The sequence below is a fragment of the Acanthochromis polyacanthus genome, chromosome 12 (genome assembly GCF_021347895.1).
Source record: "Acanthochromis polyacanthus isolate Apoly-LR-REF ecotype Palm Island chromosome 12, KAUST_Apoly_ChrSc, whole genome shotgun sequence".
Lineage (NCBI taxonomy): Eukaryota > Metazoa > Chordata > Actinopteri > Pomacentridae > Acanthochromis > Acanthochromis polyacanthus.
Window position 1 is genome coordinate 28,238,443 of NC_067124.1, and position 18,466 is coordinate 28,256,908.

Below are 18,466 nucleotides of genomic sequence, written 5' to 3' on the forward strand. Positions count from 1 at the left end.
CAAAGTCTTGTCGTTTTGACAACAAAAAAAAATCACACTTAAACCAACAGAATGAAATTCTGCCAAAAGCCTTTAATACACATACACTGTGCGTCATGTTGCATTTGCTGTGGCAGCGTGCAATAGTTTTCACTTAGAGGAAGTACCTCAAACGTCCAGCAGAGAGCAGCAACAGATCGACCATCGCCCTCGTGCATGGCTCACAGTCACCTTAGACTACTGCACTAATATTTGAGGATGTTTCTACGAACATTTGCTGATGAAAGACACTTAATTAGTTGAGAAGAAATCAAAAACAAACAGGGCTTCATTCAATCTAATATTTGCTGCTAATGAAATAGACATGCCACTGGAAACTAAACATGTTTCATGATTTCAAAAAGGGACAAACAATTTAAATCTGAATTGTGGAACTTTTGTCTCCCTCTTCTGGTAGTGAGAGTAAATACAGAAACACTGACAGAGCTTATTTCTTGCTGTTGCTTTCTCAAAGGAACTTTTCGATGCTCCCAAAGTGATTCTACATATTTAACAGGCAGAGGTGGACTTTTCTTTCGTAATTTTTTGTTGTTTTTATGTCTATGTTGTTGTCAATTTATCATAAAAGCAGTCATGCCAGGAACTCTGTATGTCACAGTGGTGTTTGGAGCTTAATACCAACATCAGCGTGTTAACAGGGCACCAAATTACGTTTTTGGTGCTCAAAATTTTCTCAGCTGGACTGAGGCCCCATCCACACGAAGACAAAACGCTTAACAGTTTCAAAAACGATCGCCATAAAGACGAAGGCGTCTCAGAAACTGTGTGCGTCTACATGAATGCACTCGATACGCATGGAAACGCTGTAAAAGACATGCCACACCTCTAGGGGCGCTGTAACGATAAGACGGAAACACGTGCAAACAGAAGAAAAAACAGTGGGCATGCGCATTTGCAGCAAAAGCTGTAAACAGAGCCCAAGCCGAGAAATAAATAAAGTGCCGTAATGTGTCCTCGATAATTGTTTGTTCAACTCGGTGGTGATTGAGAAGGAGATTTTGCTGCAACAGAGTTCATAGGGTCACTAGCTTCGTTGCCGCGTGTGGCACATGCGTGTCAGTGAAGATACGAAACTATGACGCAAGCGTATCTGAAAAGTAGCGGATAGCCAGTAAACACGGAGCCGCTTACACGGCTTTTCAAAATCTTTCCACTCTGGAACCTGGTTTCAAAAATGATCGTTTACAGACCCCCAAAACGCCGTCTTCATGTGGATGATACGCAGATTCGGCATGAAACTTATGCGTTTAGACCTTGTTTTGTCTTCGTGTGGACGGGGCCTGAGAGAGGACTGTTTTCAACCACAATGGCTGATATGGCAGCTGTCATCATTCAGGCTAATGGTGCCAGTACACTCACATAAATTCAACCACCAGAGATTAAAATTTTTAAAAAAGGTAGCATATGTGATCATTTTGGTGTCAATCTGGAGCGCTGGCAAACATGCAGATGTTTAGTCTCTTTGTTAAAGAAGAATTCTGGTGAAGTCAACCTGCAGTATTTCCTATTATTATTTCTTGTTGATCCTGGGTCATTCTAACTTTACACTCACACACTGTACAGATTCAGGCATAGTTTTTCTTCCTGTGTTTTTTTTTTCAATCAAACTTGATAAGAAATGGTTAAAATAATTCATTTACACTAAAAATCTTGAAGAGACCTGCTTTGTTTTGCAACTCATTCAATCTGTGATAAGTGAAAAATATTGACTTGATGATGCTATGAGCATCAGAGTTATTGTAATTAGTCTTGTTTGTGTACTGTGATCATGGCCATCTACCCACTAGCATGAACTATCAGTAAAATTAGCAAAGTTTTGCTCAAATGAGTGAAGTGACCTTCATGGTGGGAATCATGAGCATCACAAAAGCAGCAGTTAAAATGATTGCTCTTTTCTTCTTTGCATTAACAAGCATAACAGCATCTGTAAGCAGTATGGGTCCTCAGTAGGATTCTACCTCATATCAACACCTGGTTTTCAGGTGAGCCACTTCTCAATGCAGCTGCTGAACACGGTGTAATCAGAGTGCCATTCTGTGTGCTTCACACCAGCGCGAACACAAACCGACACGTCACCGCGATCGTCCAGTGTCTTCAGCCCAAAATTGTCCTTCTTGTAAAACTTTAATTAGAAGAAAAGGACAAAATTAGATTTAAACATCAAAATGATGGAAGGCCTCAAGTTAAAAATGAAGAGGGATTTGTTGTTGAAGTAGAAATATCACAAGTGAAAGATTGACAGAGTTGTAATAAATACAGAAAACGGGAACAGTTCGTTTGACCCTTACCTCCTGGTCTCTCATTTCGACGACATTTTCATTGCTGTCGTAGAATCCAAAGTGGCTGTGCACAAAAGAGGAAACAATCAGATCAAGCAATCCTGAAGGTGCTTTTTTTACCCAGAAACTCTTCCCACAACACACAGTTTGAAAGCTCTGCTGGTAACTACTTCATTTACTTACACCTGAGTGTCTGCCTCATAACGATTTCTGCCACCTTCAGCGTGCAAGTTTGTACGGCTTTGATGCTAATGCTGTTTTGCTAGCAATTAGGTAGCTGGCTTTCACTCCAGCAGACAGAATTCCACCTACAGACCGGTATTCCGTATTGCTGCCACCTGCTGAAAGTGCCGAGCCATGGCGCTGCGTCACGCTGTCCGCTCCGAATAAGACAGAGCGCCCCTTGCAGACGATGCGGGAACCGCAGTTTGATCAAACAAATGCAGTAGTAATCCATCCATTCTCTATACACCGCGTTATCCTCACTCGGGTCGCGGGTGTGCTGGAGCGTATCCTAGCTGACTTGGGCGAAGGCAGGGGACACCCTGGACAGGTCGCCAGTCTATCACAGGGCAACATATACAGACAAAAAAATCACTCTTGCATTCACACCTATGGGCAATTTAGAGTAACCAATTAACCTCAGCATATTTCCGGACTGTGGGAGGAAGCCGGAGTACCCAGAGAAAACCCACGCATGCACAGGGAGATGCAGTAGTAATGTAGGTCATAATTTTTTAAATATTTTTTGATATTGCAGATGTATTCCCCGGGCCGGGTCGGACCCCCTGGTGGTCCGGTACTCGGTTTACTGGTCTGGCCACACTGAGATCAAATTAGGCCGTATGCGGCTCCTGGACCAAAATGAGTTTGGCATCCCTGGCCTAGTTCATGGTTTTATTGTCAAATCAAGTCAAATTTATTTAAACACAACAGAAGTTGAACCAAAGTGTTGTACGGTTGCAGTAGCAGGACATAAAACATAACAACCTTTGAAGATCAGGGGAGCAGCTTTTCTCACTTTTAAAATTTCAAATCAGTTTAGTCTCAAAAGTTTCTGTCAGCATAATCGACACATACTGTCAAGCTGAATATTGTTATCTTCTGTCACAGTAATTAGTCTTTATAAGCTGCAGCAGCCCTGGGTTTTTTAAAAATCTCCTACTTAAAACTCATCTGCACATTATTCTGGTTTAAAACAACTGCATGTTATTATTTATAGTCATAATTAAAGGACAGAAACAAAAATATACACTGCTCAAAAAAATTAAAGGAACACTTTGAAAACATCATATTTCAATGCGGGGAAAAGCAAACTGGATGATATGGACTGGTTAATGTGTTAGGAATGAAAAGATGCCACATTGTTTGATGGAAATGAAATTATCAACCCCCAGGAGGGCTAAATTCAAGACATTCCAAAATCAAAGTAAAAACTGATGTGGCAGACTGGTCCATTTTCTGAAATTCGTTGGCAGCAACTCAAAACGGTACTCAGTAGTTTGCATGACCTCCATATGCTTGTATGCAGCCTGACAATATCGGGACAAGCTCCAAATGAGACGATAGATGGTGTCCTGGGGTATCTCCTCCCAGATCTGAACCAGGGCATCGCTGAGCTCCTGGACAGTCTGAGGAGCAACCTGGCGGTGTTGGATGGAACAAAACATAATGTTCCAAAGGCGTTCTATTGGATTTAGGTCAGGTGAGTATTGGGGCCAGTCAATGCTGCCAATTCCTTCATCCTCCAGAAAGTGCCTGCATCCTCTTGCCACATGAGGCCAGGCATTGTCGTGCACCACAAGGAACCCAGGACCATTGCACCAGTGTAGAGTCTGACAATGGATCCAAGGATTTCATCCTGATACCTAATGGCAGTCAGAATGCCATTGTCTAGCCTGTGGAGGTCTGTGCGTCCCTCCATGGATATGCCTCCTCAGACCATCACTGACCCACCACCAAACCGGTCATGCTAAACCATGTTACAGGCAGCATAAAATTCTCCATGGCTTCTCCAGACCTTTCCATGTCTGTGACATGTGCTCACGATGAACCTGCTCTCATCTGTGAAAAGCACAGGGCACCATTGGCAGACTTGCCAATTCCTGTGTTCTTTGGCAAATGCTAATCAAGCTCCACGGTGTCAGGCAGTGAGCACAGAACCCACTAGAGGACATTGGACCCTTAGACCTTCCACATGAAGTCTGTTTCTGATTGTTTGGTCAGAGACATTCACACCAGTGGCCTGCTAGAGGCCATTTTGTAGGGCTCTGGCAGTGCTCCTCCTGGTCCTCCATGCACAAAGGAGCAGATAGCTGTCCTGTTGATGGGTTGAGGACCTTCTGCAGCCCTGTCCAGCTCTCCTCGAGTAACTGCCTGTCTCCTGGTGCCTCCTCCATGCTCTTGAGACTGTGCTGGGAGACACAGCAAACCTTCTGGTAATGGCACGTATTGATGTGCCATTGTGGAGGAGTTGGACTGCCTCTTCAACCTCTGTAGGGTCCAGGTATCGCCTCATGCTACCAGTAGTGACAGTGACCCTAGCCAAATGCAAAACTTTTGAAAAACAGTCAGAAAAGACAAGAAGGGAATAAAATGTCAGTGGCCTTCATGTGTAAAACCAATCCTGTTTTGGGGGTTGTCTCATTGTTACCCCTCTAGTGCACCTGTTGTTAATTTCATGAACACCAAAGCAGCTGAAGCTGATTAAAAACATTTTACTTACTTGACCAGATCAGTATCCCACATGTTTGACTGATTTGATGCAATACTTAGATTAAAAAGTGTTCCTATATTTTTTTGAGCAGTGTACATGTCATAATGCACTGGATCACTACTAACCTATAGTATCTTTTCTTACAGAAATGTTGTGTAAAATGTTAAGTGCTTTTTAAAAAAAATGGATTTATAACCAGGTTATTCTTTCAAGAGAAAACAAATACAATGAACATATGAGACGGAGATTATTATAACTGATTAATTAGGCTTAGTTATTATTCTGTGATGAGAGACAATAAGCAGAATAGTGTTAAAAATTGGTGACAGTGAAACCTGGACTGCCACGGTGTGATGACGCCATCGTCTGGTCCTCCAATCAGCACCAGCTTTTTGATGCGCAGGAAGTTTTTCCTCCATGCTGAGAAAGTAAAAAGAAATTAAAATATGTTTGTTTTAGTGCACGAGTTTGTATGCATTGCATGAAGGCTATGGTCTATATTTCACTACCTTCCATGTCTTTGTGAGGTTTTTCACCATCAAGCAGTGGCAGAAAGTTGTTGTACTGCAGGTAGTCAGACATATGGTGAGGGTCTGTGGAGGAAACAAACATATATGTTGGAGCATGCTGTCATTATGAAATGTATAAGGCAATGTGAAGGTTAGCCATCTCTGTTCTTACCCTTCCAGTAGTTGCAAATAGATATTAACTGTCCAAGTTTGTTGTAGCACAAAGGATGCACTTCTGTCTTAACACTGGCACTAAATTCCTGACTCAGGTATTCTGTTTCTGTAGAGTAAGACAGCGAGAAATCTGGTGAATTTACTGAGTTTTAAAACGTCTTAATCCTGCAGGTCATTTCGGAATGCTTGAAAGATAACGTGAAGCTGTCTGACCTCCATATTGTCCAGCCAGTGGGGATGACAGTGCAATGAAGGTGTGCACGTTGTGGTTTGGAATGGTGGACAGCAGAGCTCGACAAATTACACCACCTTTTAAAAGACAGGGCATATGAGACACGAAAGTTCTCACAAAACCCACACGTAATACATGATTTAATGTGGTGATCCTCACTGTTTTTGTATTCCTCTGTCGACCCAACATAGAGATGATTTGACATGATTTGGTCGCATATTTTTGACTATCTTCCCTCCTAGTGTTATTCCACAGCCACACTTTTTTATTCAGTAAATTGTTTAATTTTAGAGGAAAAGCTCTTCAGTTGTGTTCTGCCAAGACAGTTTAATTCTGATGTTTGACCCTCAGCCGTGAGTTTCACTTTGCTCTGCAATGTAAATGTTTCTTCAGATGTGTAAGTAAGAGTGACTTTGAAAGTGGGTGTAATGGGGAGGACCTTGTGAGAAGCACAAAAGATGGACGCCATTGGGAGACTTGTTCATGATGGATGTTAATTTATTACTGAAGCCTTCGATCTGCACCCACAGTGGTACTACACTGGCCTTGTCGTCATAGATGTCGATTGTGGTCACTTCAGTGCCTGGATGCGCCTGTTGATTTAAAAACAACAGAAAAGAAATTAAACTTTGTATCTGAGTGTGAGAGAGTGTTGTCAGAGTGTTTGCTCATTTGCAACAATTCTTCAAAAATAACTCTGAACCTGAGGAGTTAAAATTGTTGTGAATTTACGTAGTTGTTTGCAGTCGCGTCTAATTCGACTTATTTAAAACAGTCAGTTGTGTCTGCATCTTGTTTATGTAATTTTAATCTGTGAATCACGCCATCTCTTTTTGAACTTTATCAATCATTTAAATTTTGATGGTTAATTGAGGGAAGTTTGTCTCAGTTCATTAGTAGTTTTGCAATCAAACAGTTTCTACAGTCTTGCTCTGTCGGCTCCCTTTTAAAAGATCAATGCATTCTGCTATATTAGTAGAGGACAGACTGATACTGAGGGGTAAAAAAATAAGCCAATAATTTTTAAGAATTTCAAAGCATGTGAGATTAAAAAATGTTTGCTGAAACTAGAATTTCAACTCAAACCTACTTAAGCCAGTAATATGATACAAGCAGAAGTCCTGCATCGAAAAAGTTGCTAAAGTTTCAGCATGTTATGAAATGTTCTTGAAATTTTAAAAGTAAAAATACTTAATGTAAAAAAATAAAAAAATGCCTGTAATTGTTATATATCACGAGATTATTATTACTTGTACATTAATGTAAGAACAATATTCTGTTGATTGTAGAGTAAAAGTAGCACACAAGGGAAATACTGCAGAAAAATACAACTACTTTGTAGACAATTACACATTAACTATATTTTAGTAAATGTTCCATGTTACTTTCCAGCACTGGTTGTAAGTTAATGACTCTTGCAAGTGCTAAAATACAACAAGAGAGGTTAGAATCACTGGCAAATTAAGTCCATTGTAATGTTGTTTCTAACCACATTATAAACCTGCATTGCATCTAAATGCTGACAGCTGCAGAGTATAGTCAAAGTTGTACCTCTTCGATGTACTGAGACAACGTTTGGAACTGTTTTGGTCCATCAAACAGGCCGTGGACGATGATGACCGGCTTGTACCCCTCAATGCAAACACCTGCAACCAGCAGCAGCAGCAGCAGTGAACCTCGGAGGACCTGCAGTGTTTCCATCATCTCTACCTGGACTCAGCTGAGGCACACTGGAGGGACCGGAGGAGTTACCAAGGAGAGACTGTCTCAAGGAGAGCGCTGTTGGGTAATTATCCACCTCCTTCTCCTGCTTGTTTGCAGGTTTGAATAGCATGAGCACTCTTGCTTTCTCTTTATACTGTAGCAGCTGGTTTTGGGGTGGTGTTTAGGACCACATCCGTTTTCTCTGTTAAATTTTGATAACCCACCATGGTCTGTCTTGCTTAGTCACTGTGGTAGATAAATGTAAATTACACTGCGAGACACATTTATATAACCTTTATCTTAATGACAGCTGTCACTTTATCAGGATGAAGCCACATATTGCTTGTATTGTTTCACTTGTCATAGTCATCTACAGTGCCATGGAAAATTGCTTTTTCATGTTTGTGACATTGGATGCTTCAGATCATCAAACTAATTTTAATATAAGACACAGATTATAATTGGAAAGACAAAATGTAGTTTTTATATGATGATCACCTTGTGTGAAAAAATAATTGTCCTTGTAGCTGCCAATCTACCAAATGACCAAATTCATTTGACTGTTGGATTCAGTCTTGGCAGCCACACCCACATTTAAATACTGCCAGATTTGTAGAATCTAAACATCACTAAATAGAACTTGTCTGGCATTGGCCACGGTTACATGAAGCTATTTAATTCGGAATTATTATTTCGAAATTAACTCATTCGGAATTAAAGTTTTGTGCTTCGTGTTTACGTGGAGATATTAATAACGAATTAAGGTTTACATGGACTGCACGTTTATCCCCCTTCCTTAATTCCACTTTAACGCTTGGGCGTTGGAAAGGATTCTGACTGGACAGGGAGTGGACGTAACGTATCTCTGTGTACCGGAAGAAAACAAACTCCATTTGCCGCGGCATTTCTTTTCCCCAACAGCATGGAGGAACAACTAAAAAGCCCGCTTTTTGCTTTGCTTTTTATTGTCGTTTTGAAACAGCAACTCGACAATGGCGTACAACTTCTGCTTTGCCAGTAAGGTCGCAGAACGTGTACGTCGCTACATCGCTACGTGAGGAGCCAAGCATGCGCAGAATGACTGGAATTAACTAAAGCGGAATTAACTGTATACATGAATAGAACGTACACAGGAATTAGTTTATTCGGAATTAACATTGGAATAAATCAAGTAGTTTATTCGGAATTAAGTTTATTTGGAATTAACTTTTTAATTTGGAATTAAGTGTTTGCAAGGAGATTTTAAAGCGGAATTAACTTTAATTACGAATTAAAGAGGAAATAACGGTCTCCTGTAAATGTACTGAGTGTGAAGTAGCTAAAGGGTGTCAAAAAGCAGCATGATGCCACATTCTAAAGACAGTCCAGAACCGATGTGAAACAAAGTCATTGACATTTATCAGTCTGAAAAGGTTTACAAAGTCATTGCTAAGGCTCAGGGAAACCACAGTGAGAGCCATTATCCACACAGAGAAAACATGGAACAGACGTGACCCTTCCCAGGAGCGGCCGACCTACCAAGATTTCTCCAGGAGCATGTCAATATCTAATCCAGGAGGTCACAGAAGAACCCAGACGACCATCAAAAGAACTGCAGAGCTCACTGGCCTCAGTAAATGTTTGTCTACATGATTCAACAATAATTAACACTCTTGATGAAAATGACATCGATGGGAGAGTTGCAAGGCGCAAACCATTCCTGAAAAGAACATAAAGGTTTATCTGGCAGTTGCAAAAAAAATGTCAAGATGAGTAACAAGACTTTGGGATGACATCCTGTGGACTGATGAGTCAAAGGTGGAACTTTGTGGAGGACATGGGTCCCGTTACATCTGGTGTAAAGTTAATACTCCAATTCAAAAGTGAAACACTGTGGTGGTGGTCGTGTGATGGTTTTGGGTTTTTGCTTCCACATGACCTGCATAACTTATAATTCTTGATGGAGTCATGAATTCTGCTTTTTATCAGAAATTCCTCCTGGAGAATATCCACCCATCAGTTCATGACCTATGGTTCATCAGCATAAATAATTACGAGTTGATATCGTCATAAAGTTCAATAATAGGTCACAATTATTATTTTTAGTCTTATATTTCTGTTATTTTAATATGTATGAATTGCTCTTACTATCTGACTTTTATTTCTTGCAATGATATGAAAACTATATTAACAATTACAGTCATACAAATATGAGATAATATAGTTATAAAATTAAGATACATGTATTTAATGTATACTATTTAATCTGACGAGTATTTTCACATCATATGTCATAACGCAATAGGTCGTGATTATAATTACTTATTTAAAAATGGTAAAGTGTTTTGTTTTATCATATGACTTATCATTATTATATAAAAACAATTAAGAATAATCTCACATTTATGAGGTCATATCGTCATGAAGTGTCAGAGATTTTTAAATTTTGTGCCACTTGGACAAATACAATATTCTTATCGTTAGTGAACATTATGACTTTGTATCTTTGAATTATGAGTTATTTACGAGCTGCGTTTCCTTTGTTACATCAGTTGTTAACAATGTAATTGCTAATCATCTCACAATTATGAGTTGTTATTGATATTTTTGTCTTTTATGAACAATTCCAGCTGATGAAAAAGTACATCTTTTGAAAATGAAGACTATTTTTGAATTGTCTTAAATAAATAGATGCATTTTCTCTTTTTACAGCACCCATGAATGGGTTGATTGAGGAAAATCCGTTCGTCTAATTAATCAATCAAACCACTGTGATGCATTCATCTAATTGTGTGTAAAGGGCGAAGGGTCAACATGTTCATTCTGAAGCCAGCAGCAGCACAAACTACAAAAACATCTTAAAACTAACAGATCTACACAGCAAATTAAACAAAGTCTGATGCAGTCAGTAAAAATAAGTTAATATTGTTGAAAATGTTCTGTTTTTATTAAAATTAACTGCAGTTTAAGGCTGTGCTTTGTAGCACTGTACTGTAGGACATTAAAATGAACATAAACACAAACTGCAAAAGTAGTAAATTTTCCAAAGGAATTACATAAAAAGCCTTTAATACACATAGAATACACTGTGCATCATGTTGCATTTGCTGTGGCAACGTGCAAGTTTTCCAAAGGAATTGCATGCTGGACTAGCCTAGCCGCGCTAGACAACCCACGGCAACAAATTTAATTCTCTGCCAGGGTGGGTCTAGTTACCCTCCATAAGGCTCGAGGCTGGATTCTCCTAAAACTGGCCGGACCAATCACAATGAAGTGTAGAGTCAGAAGGCGGGCGTAATGAAGTGACGACAGAGGCGTGACGATTCTGACAGAAACAACCAGCGCACAATAAACAGTTATCTTTCGACTCGGCTTTGGCCACAGCCCTTAAAGATTTGAAGCTAAAATTCAACTTGAAAGATAAACAAAGGACGGCACTTAAGTGTTTCATTGAGAAGAAAGACGTATTTGGACTTATGCCGACGGGATATGGCAAATCCTTAATATACCAGTTGGCTCTGCGGCTCCGCTGGTTGGGAAGCTAATGGGAATTAGCCACAATCCGCCGGTGCTCTGGGAACTACGTCAGCCTATTCGTTGCGTTGATTGGTTGTATACCTACCCAATTGCTGCAGAGGGATTTGATAGACAACCTTTTAGCCCGCCTCCCTCCCTGTCGAGCTTTCCCAAGACCCTTGTGCCTTCAGAAACATGAGTGTAGCATGGCTAGGCTAATGCTGGACTAGAGTGCAGTGTGATTTCTGCCAAACCAGATTTCACAGTTTGGAGTTGGCTTCATAATTCTGAGTATGGCTTCACAAAAGGCACATAAATATCTTCAGGTTCTTACAGTGTCATTTAGAAAAACGACACTAAATGCCAAAATCTTGTCATTTTGACAACAAAAAATCACACTCAAACCAACAGACTGAATTTTGCCAAAAGCCTTTAATACACATAGAATACACTGTGCATCATGTTGCATTTGCTGTGGCAGCGTGCAATAGTTTTCATTCACAGAAAATACCTCAAATGTCCAGCAGAGAGCAGCAACAGATCGACCATCGCCCTCATGCATGGCTCACAGTCACCTCAGACTACGGCACTAATATTTGAGGATGTTTCTAAGAACACTTGCTTATGAAAGACACTGATTTAGTTGAGAAGAAAGTAAAAACAAACCGGGCTTCACTCAATCTAAAATCTGCTTCTTTTAATGAAATAGACCTGCTACTGGAAACTAAATGTATTTCATTGTTTGATAAAGGGATTAACTTGAGCAATTTCAATCTGCATTGTGGAACTTTTCTCTCCCCTTTGTGGCAATGAGAGTAAATACAGAAACACTGTGAGAGCTTATTTCTTGCTGTTGCTTCCTTAAATACACTTAAATCCTTCCTGTGAATGTTGAGCTTCTTTTCAATCTGGAGCATCAGAGACTTTTGTTGGATGCTTCCTATGTTCTTCATGCTACTCTATCTCCTTTGTTGTTGCAATTTCTGTAAATGTTCATAAATGTTGCAGAAACGCCATTTAAAACCCCAACATACTGTGAAATACAGAAAGATTCACCAGGCACTGAAAGGCTTAATCAACATTGTGTAAATTAATTTGTCTTTAATGTAATTCATTTCTATGTAAAAGTCCGGCACGACTGCTTTAACCCACTAAAACGCTTTACAAGGCGAAACATCAGTTATAGTCTATCAAGAAAAATTGAAAATATCTGTCTCCATCTTCATAGAGGGAAGCAAAAACTAAATATGATAGGTGTTGTGCTTTTGAGTGATTCTATTTTTTTTATTGTTTTTATGTATATATTGTTGTCAATCTACAATAAAAGCAGCCATGCCAGGAGCTCTGTAAGGCACAGTGGTGTTTGGAGCTTAATACTAACATCAGCGTGTTAACAGGGCACCAAATTAACTTTTGATGCTCAAGACTTTCTCAGTTGTACTGAGAGAGGAGTGGTTTTTTCAACCTGCTGTATTTCCCATTATTGTTTCTTGTAGATCTGTGGGTCGTTCTAACTTTACACTCACTCACTCACTGTAGAGATTCAGGGAAAGTTTTTCTTCCTGTGTTTTTTTTTTCAGTCAGACTCAAAAACACATGTTTAAAATGTTTCATTTACACCAAAAACTTTAATTTTAAGAGACCTACTTTGTTTTATAAGTCATTAACTATGTGATACGTTGAAATATTGACTTGATGATGCTATGAGTTTCAAAGTTATTAATCTTGTTTGTGTACTATGATCATGGCCATCTACCCACTAGCATGAACTATCAGTAAAATTAGCAAAGTTTTGCTCAAATGAGTGAAGTGACCTTCATGGTGGGGATCAAGAGCATAACAAAAGCAGCAGTTAAAATGATTGCTCTTTTCTTCTTTTGCATTAACAAGCATAACAGCATCTGCAAGCTGTATTGATCCTCAGTAGGATTCTACCTCATATCAACACCTGGTTTTCATGTGAGCCATTTCTCAATGCAGCTGTTGAACACTGCCTGGTCAGAGTGCCATTTCAAGTGCCTCACACCAGCTCGAACACAAACCGACACGTCGCCACGATCGTCCATCGTCTTCAGCCCAAATTTGTCCTTCTTGTAAAACTTTCAGAGGAAGAAACAGCCAAATTAAAATTAAACATCCGAATGATATAGGGCCTAAAGTCAAAAATGAAGACGTGTTTGTAGTTGAAGTAGAAATATCACAAGTGAAAGATTGACAGAGTTGTAATAACTGCAGAAAACAGGAACAATTAGTTTGACCCTTACCTCCTGGTTTCTCATTTCAACGATACGTTCATTGCTGTCGTAGAATCCAAAGTGGCTGTGCACAAAAGAGGAAACAATCAGATCAAGCGTCCTTTTATACCCAGAAACTCTTCCCACTATGCACAGTTTGAAAGCTCTACTGGTAACTACTTCATTTACTTACACCTGAGTATCTGCCTCGGTAACGGTTTTATTATCACGTCACATCAAATTTATTGAAACACAACAAGAATTGAACCAAAGTGTTGTACAGTTACAGTAGCAGGACATAAAACATAACAATTGAGGATCAGGGGTGCAGCTTTTCTCACCTTTCAGGTTTCAGATCCTCCAAAGCATCATCTGACATGCTTATTTAAACTCAATTTTAATTGGATTTTGTTTATTCACTTTTTTCAGCTTTCTCTGCTTCTTATCAATTCGAATCACTGATACCTTTTATTTGGCTCTCTGTTGCTTTTCTAATGCATTCAATTGTTCACTTTTCTCTTTTTATTTGTGTGACCAGTTGAGCTAAACTCTCTATGTTGACTCTAGTTACTGCAGAAGTAGCCCTTGGTTGAAATGCTCTGTTTGTTTTATTCATTCTGTCATTTATGAGAAAATGTTGAGCAAAATGCTAGGTGTTTTTTAAAATACCTTATGGTTATTATTTGAAAAGAAAACAAATACAATGAGACAATAAGCAGAATAGTCTTAAAATTTGGCGACAGTGAAACCTGGACTGCCACGGTGTGATGACTTCATCGTCTGGTCCTCCAATCAGCACCAGCTTCTTGAGGCGCAGGAAGTTGTTCCTCCATGCTGAGAACGGGAAAACAATGAAAACAGGTTTGCTTTAGTGCATTTGTTTATATACATTGCTTGAATGTCATGACGGTCTATATTTCACTACCTTCCATGTCTTTGTTAGGTTTTTCACCATCAAGCAGTGTCAGATATTGGTTGTTCTTCAAGTAGTCAGTCATATGGTGAGGGTCTGTGGAGGAAACACATATATGTTTTAACATCTTTTCAGTAGGAAACGTAAGGCACTGTGAAGGCTCTCCATCGATGTTCTTACCCTTCCAGTAGTCGCAAATAGATATTTTGCTTCCAACTGTGTTGCAGATAAGATACACCCACTTCTTGGGAACCAACCACTTGAGGAACTTTGTTGCTGTGGAGCAAGACAGCGAGAAATCTGGTGAATTAACTGTGTTTTAAAACCACTTCATTTCCTGCAGGTTGTTTAGGAATGCTTTAAAGATAACGTGAAGCTGTCTGACCTCCATATTGTCCAGCCAGTGGGGATGACAGTGCAATGAAGGTGTCCACGTTGTGGTTTGGAATGGTGGAGAGAAGACCTCGACAAATTTCACCACCTTTTAAAAGACAGGACACGAGACACGAAAGTTCTCACAAAACCAACACGTAGTACATGATTTAATGTGGTGATCCTCACTGTTTTTATATTCCTCTGTCGACCCAACATAGTGAAGATTTGACTTGACTTGGCAACATATTTTTGACTATCTTCCCTCCTAGTGTCATTCCACAGCCATACTTGTTTTATTCAGTAAATTCTTAAATTTTAGAGTAAAAGCTCTTCAGTTGTCTTCTGTCAAGACAGTTTAATTCTGATGTTTGACCCTCAGCAGTGAGTTTCACTCTGCTGCTCATCTCAAATTTTTATTAGAAACATGTTGAAATACTCTCTTCAATGTTTCTTCAGATGTATAAATAAGAGTGACTTTGAAAGTGGGTGTGATGAGGGAGGACCTTGTGAATAGCACAAAAGATGGATGCCGTCAGGATTCTTGTTCATGATGTCGGTTAAGACCTTCGTGAAGCCTTTGACCTGCTCCTTCAGTGGTACCGTACTTTCAGCATAGTTGTACAAGGAGATTGCATTCACTTCAGTGCCTGGATGCGCCTGTGAATTGAAAAACAGAAAAGAAATACAACTTTGTATTTGAGTGTGAGAGAGCGTTGTCAGAGTGTTTGCTCAGATGCAAGAATTCTTGAAAAATAACTCTGAACCTGAGGAGTTGAAATTCACAGAGAAATAGAAATTTTCACCTTGAAATCACTTTTTAATTCTTACTTTTTTGGGAATCTACCTTTAATCTGAAAGGGATGCATTCAAATTGACATTTTAAATGTTGTCTTCATTAATTGTTGCATATTGTGTTTAGTTTTGTGGATTTACGTAGTTGTTTGCAGTTGCGTCTAATTCAGCTCATTTAAAACATTCAGTTGTGTAACCCCGGGTCTTGTTTATGTAATTTTAATCTGTGAATCACGCCATCTCTTTTTGAACTCTAACAATCATTTAAATTTTGGTGGTTAGTTATGGGAAGTCATTACTAGTTTTGCAATCAAACAGCTTCGACAGTCTTGCTGTGTTGGCTCCTTTTAATACATCAATGGATTCTGCTATATTAATAGAGGACAGACTGATATTGAGGGGAAAAAATAAGCCTATAATTTTTAAGAATTTCAAAGCATGTATTATTAAGCAATGTTTGCTAAAACTAGAACTTCAACTCAAACTTACTTAAGCCACTGTTGTGGTACATGTAAAAATCCTACATTGAAAAACTTACTCAAGTTATTCAGCATGTTGTAGAATGTTCTTGAAGTATTAATGCAAGCTATGTCCCCTGTGATTGTTACATATCACTCGATTATTATTGCTCTTGCATTAATGTAAGAACAATATTTTAGTGAATATTTTCTGCATTAATCAACTGATTCTATAATTAAAAGGAAAATCAGCAAATCTTCACATTTGTAAAGCCCAACCAGGAAATGTTTGTCAAGAAAAATGATGGTCATTAAAATAATTACCAAGTAATTTTCTGTCATTCAACTAGTCAATTAATCAACTAATCATTTCAGCTGTTCTCCTCGAGCTCAACGAGTGAGTAAATCAAAACAATAAATAAAATCAATCAGTATCAAAATTTCACAAATAAAAAAACAAACATGATCTTAAGCAGTCATTTGTGTGTGCAAAAACTTGAATTTGTAAAGTAACTAAAGTTGTTTGAAATATTGTGAAACGTAGAAAAAAGTATCATAAAACACTTTGTAGAAAGTTACAGAAAAGTGGTAAAATACAAGAGAGGTTAGAATCACTGGCAAATTCAGTCCATTGTAATGTTATTTCTAACCACATCATAAACCTGCATTACATCTAATAGCTGACAGCTGCAGAGTATGGTAAGAGTTGTACCTTTTTGATGTTATCAATCAGTGTATGGTACTCTTCTGGTCCAGAAAACAGGCCGTGGACAATGATGACCGGCTTGTACCCCTCAATGCAAACACCTGCAACCAGCAGCAGCAGCAGCAGTGAACCTCGGAGGACCTGCAGTGTTTCCATCATTTCTGCCTGGACTCAGCTGAGGCACACTGGAGGGACCGGAGGAGTTACCAAGGAGAGACTTTGCGTTGAGGAAAGCGCTGCTGGGTAATTATTGACCTTCTACTGCTTCTTTGCAGATTTGAAAAACATGAGAACAGTTGCTCCTTTTTATACTGTATAGAAGCTGGTTTTGGGGTGGTGTTTAAGACTGCTTCCTCTTTCTGTGTTTGACACCCCCATCTCACCTAATCATTGTGGTGGACATATGTAAATGAAGCTATGAGAAACATTTATGTGCCCTCTGTCAGAATGACAGTTGTCTATTTAATCCTCCTGTTGTCTTCATGTATAGGTTTTGGTGGTGTTTAGGAGGGCTTCCTCTTTCTATGTTAAGTTTTGACACCCCCATCTCACCTAATCATTGTGGTGGACGTATGTAAATGAAGCTATGAGAAACATTTATGCGCCCTCTGTCAGAATGACAGTTGTCACTTTAACCCTCCTTTTGTCTTCATGTACAGTATGGTCACCAAAAAATATTGTTTCCTTGTCTGAAAAAAATCAAAAAATTATGCAAATTTCTGAACTTTCAGGAGGAAAATTCCATCCATTCTCTTTTCAATGCTTTATCCTCACTAGGATCACGGGGGGTGCTGGAGTCTATCCCAGCTGACTTAGGTGAAGGCAGGGGGCACCCTGGACAGGTGACCAGTCTGTCGTAGACAATTTAGAGTTATCAATTAACCTCAGCATATTTCTGGACTGTGGGAGGAAGCCGGAGTACCCAGAGAAAACCCCCGCATGCACAGGGAGAACATGCAAACTCCATCCAGAAAGATCCCAGGCCCACCCCGGGATTTGAACCGGGGGTCTTCTTGCTGCGAGGTGAAAGTGCTAAGCACTCTTCCACTGTGCAGCCCCAAGAAAATTCCAGTAATTCCTTAAAAATTTCCCTTTAATTTTTTTTTTTTAGAAATCCCCCAAATTTGGCAAGAAAATTCTTGTAAATATTTTCAAAAAATGAGCAAAAAATCTTCCAAAAATATCTAAAGTGATTACATATATATCAGTAAAACGTCTAACATTTTCTTTGAGAATATTCACAAAAAATCAACAAATGTTCTTAAGAAACATTTTTAACATTTCTTTTTTCCATCAAAAAATGTTCAAAGATTTCCCCAAAAATGTTGAAAATGTGGACATCAGTAGTTTCACTGTGAAACTGTAGTTTTTTTTTCCACATTTTCATAATTTAAAACGGGTCAGTTTTGACCCGCAGGACAACACAAGGGTTAATGGGATGATGAAGCCACATGTTGCTTGTATTCTTTCACTTGTCATAGTCATCTATATGTGTTTTAAAGTTTATTACACATTTGAATCGATGTGAATTTTTGTCAGTTTGTTCAAATACCTCATGTGAACTACATCTATATCCTGTTATAGTTTTGTATTTGTGCCACAAAACCTCTTGTGAGTAAGGCTGGGGCAGATAGATAAGCCAACAAGAAGTTCCCTAACAATGACTAAGTCATTTTTGTGCAAAATCATTACCATACCTCAGTCGCCAAATTGGCTGATCAAAAAAGACTCATGTAAGGTTGCCACCAGGATTTACTGTAATTTATTATTATTCTGTTAGTATTTTTTGGACTGAGTGATTAATGTTTTAGCTTATGTAATTTTGTCCAACACAACTGAC

General features: G+C 39.0%; 2 protein-coding genes across 2 annotated transcripts; both read right to left on the bottom strand.

Moving 5' to 3' along the window:
* Window positions 1-52: 52 nt before the first annotated feature.
* On the bottom strand, window positions 53-7,763 carry LOC110954572 (lysosomal thioesterase PPT2-A-like). The gene is made up of 8 exons (XM_022199157.2): window positions 7,501-7,763; window positions 6,389-6,542; window positions 5,931-6,026; window positions 5,716-5,823; window positions 5,544-5,627; window positions 5,370-5,454; window positions 2,328-2,382; window positions 53-2,161 (listed from the first exon to the last, which is right to left on the bottom strand). The coding sequence occupies exons 1-8, from the start codon at window positions 7,651-7,653 to the stop codon at window positions 2,018-2,020; spliced, it is 879 nt and encodes a 292-aa protein (XP_022054849.2). The 5' UTR covers window positions 7,654-7,763; the 3' UTR covers window positions 53-2,017.
* A 3,798-nt stretch (window positions 7,764-11,561) lies between these two features.
* On the bottom strand, window positions 11,562-16,915 carry LOC110954590 (lysosomal thioesterase PPT2-A-like). The gene is made up of 8 exons (XM_051957111.1): window positions 16,633-16,915; window positions 15,174-15,327; window positions 14,681-14,776; window positions 14,476-14,571; window positions 14,308-14,391; window positions 14,132-14,216; window positions 13,413-13,467; window positions 11,562-13,247 (listed from the first exon to the last, which is right to left on the bottom strand). The coding sequence occupies exons 1-8, from the start codon at window positions 16,783-16,785 to the stop codon at window positions 13,104-13,106; spliced, it is 867 nt and encodes a 288-aa protein (XP_051813071.1). The 5' UTR covers window positions 16,786-16,915; the 3' UTR covers window positions 11,562-13,103.
* Between the last annotated feature and the right edge of the window lie 1,551 nt (window positions 16,916-18,466).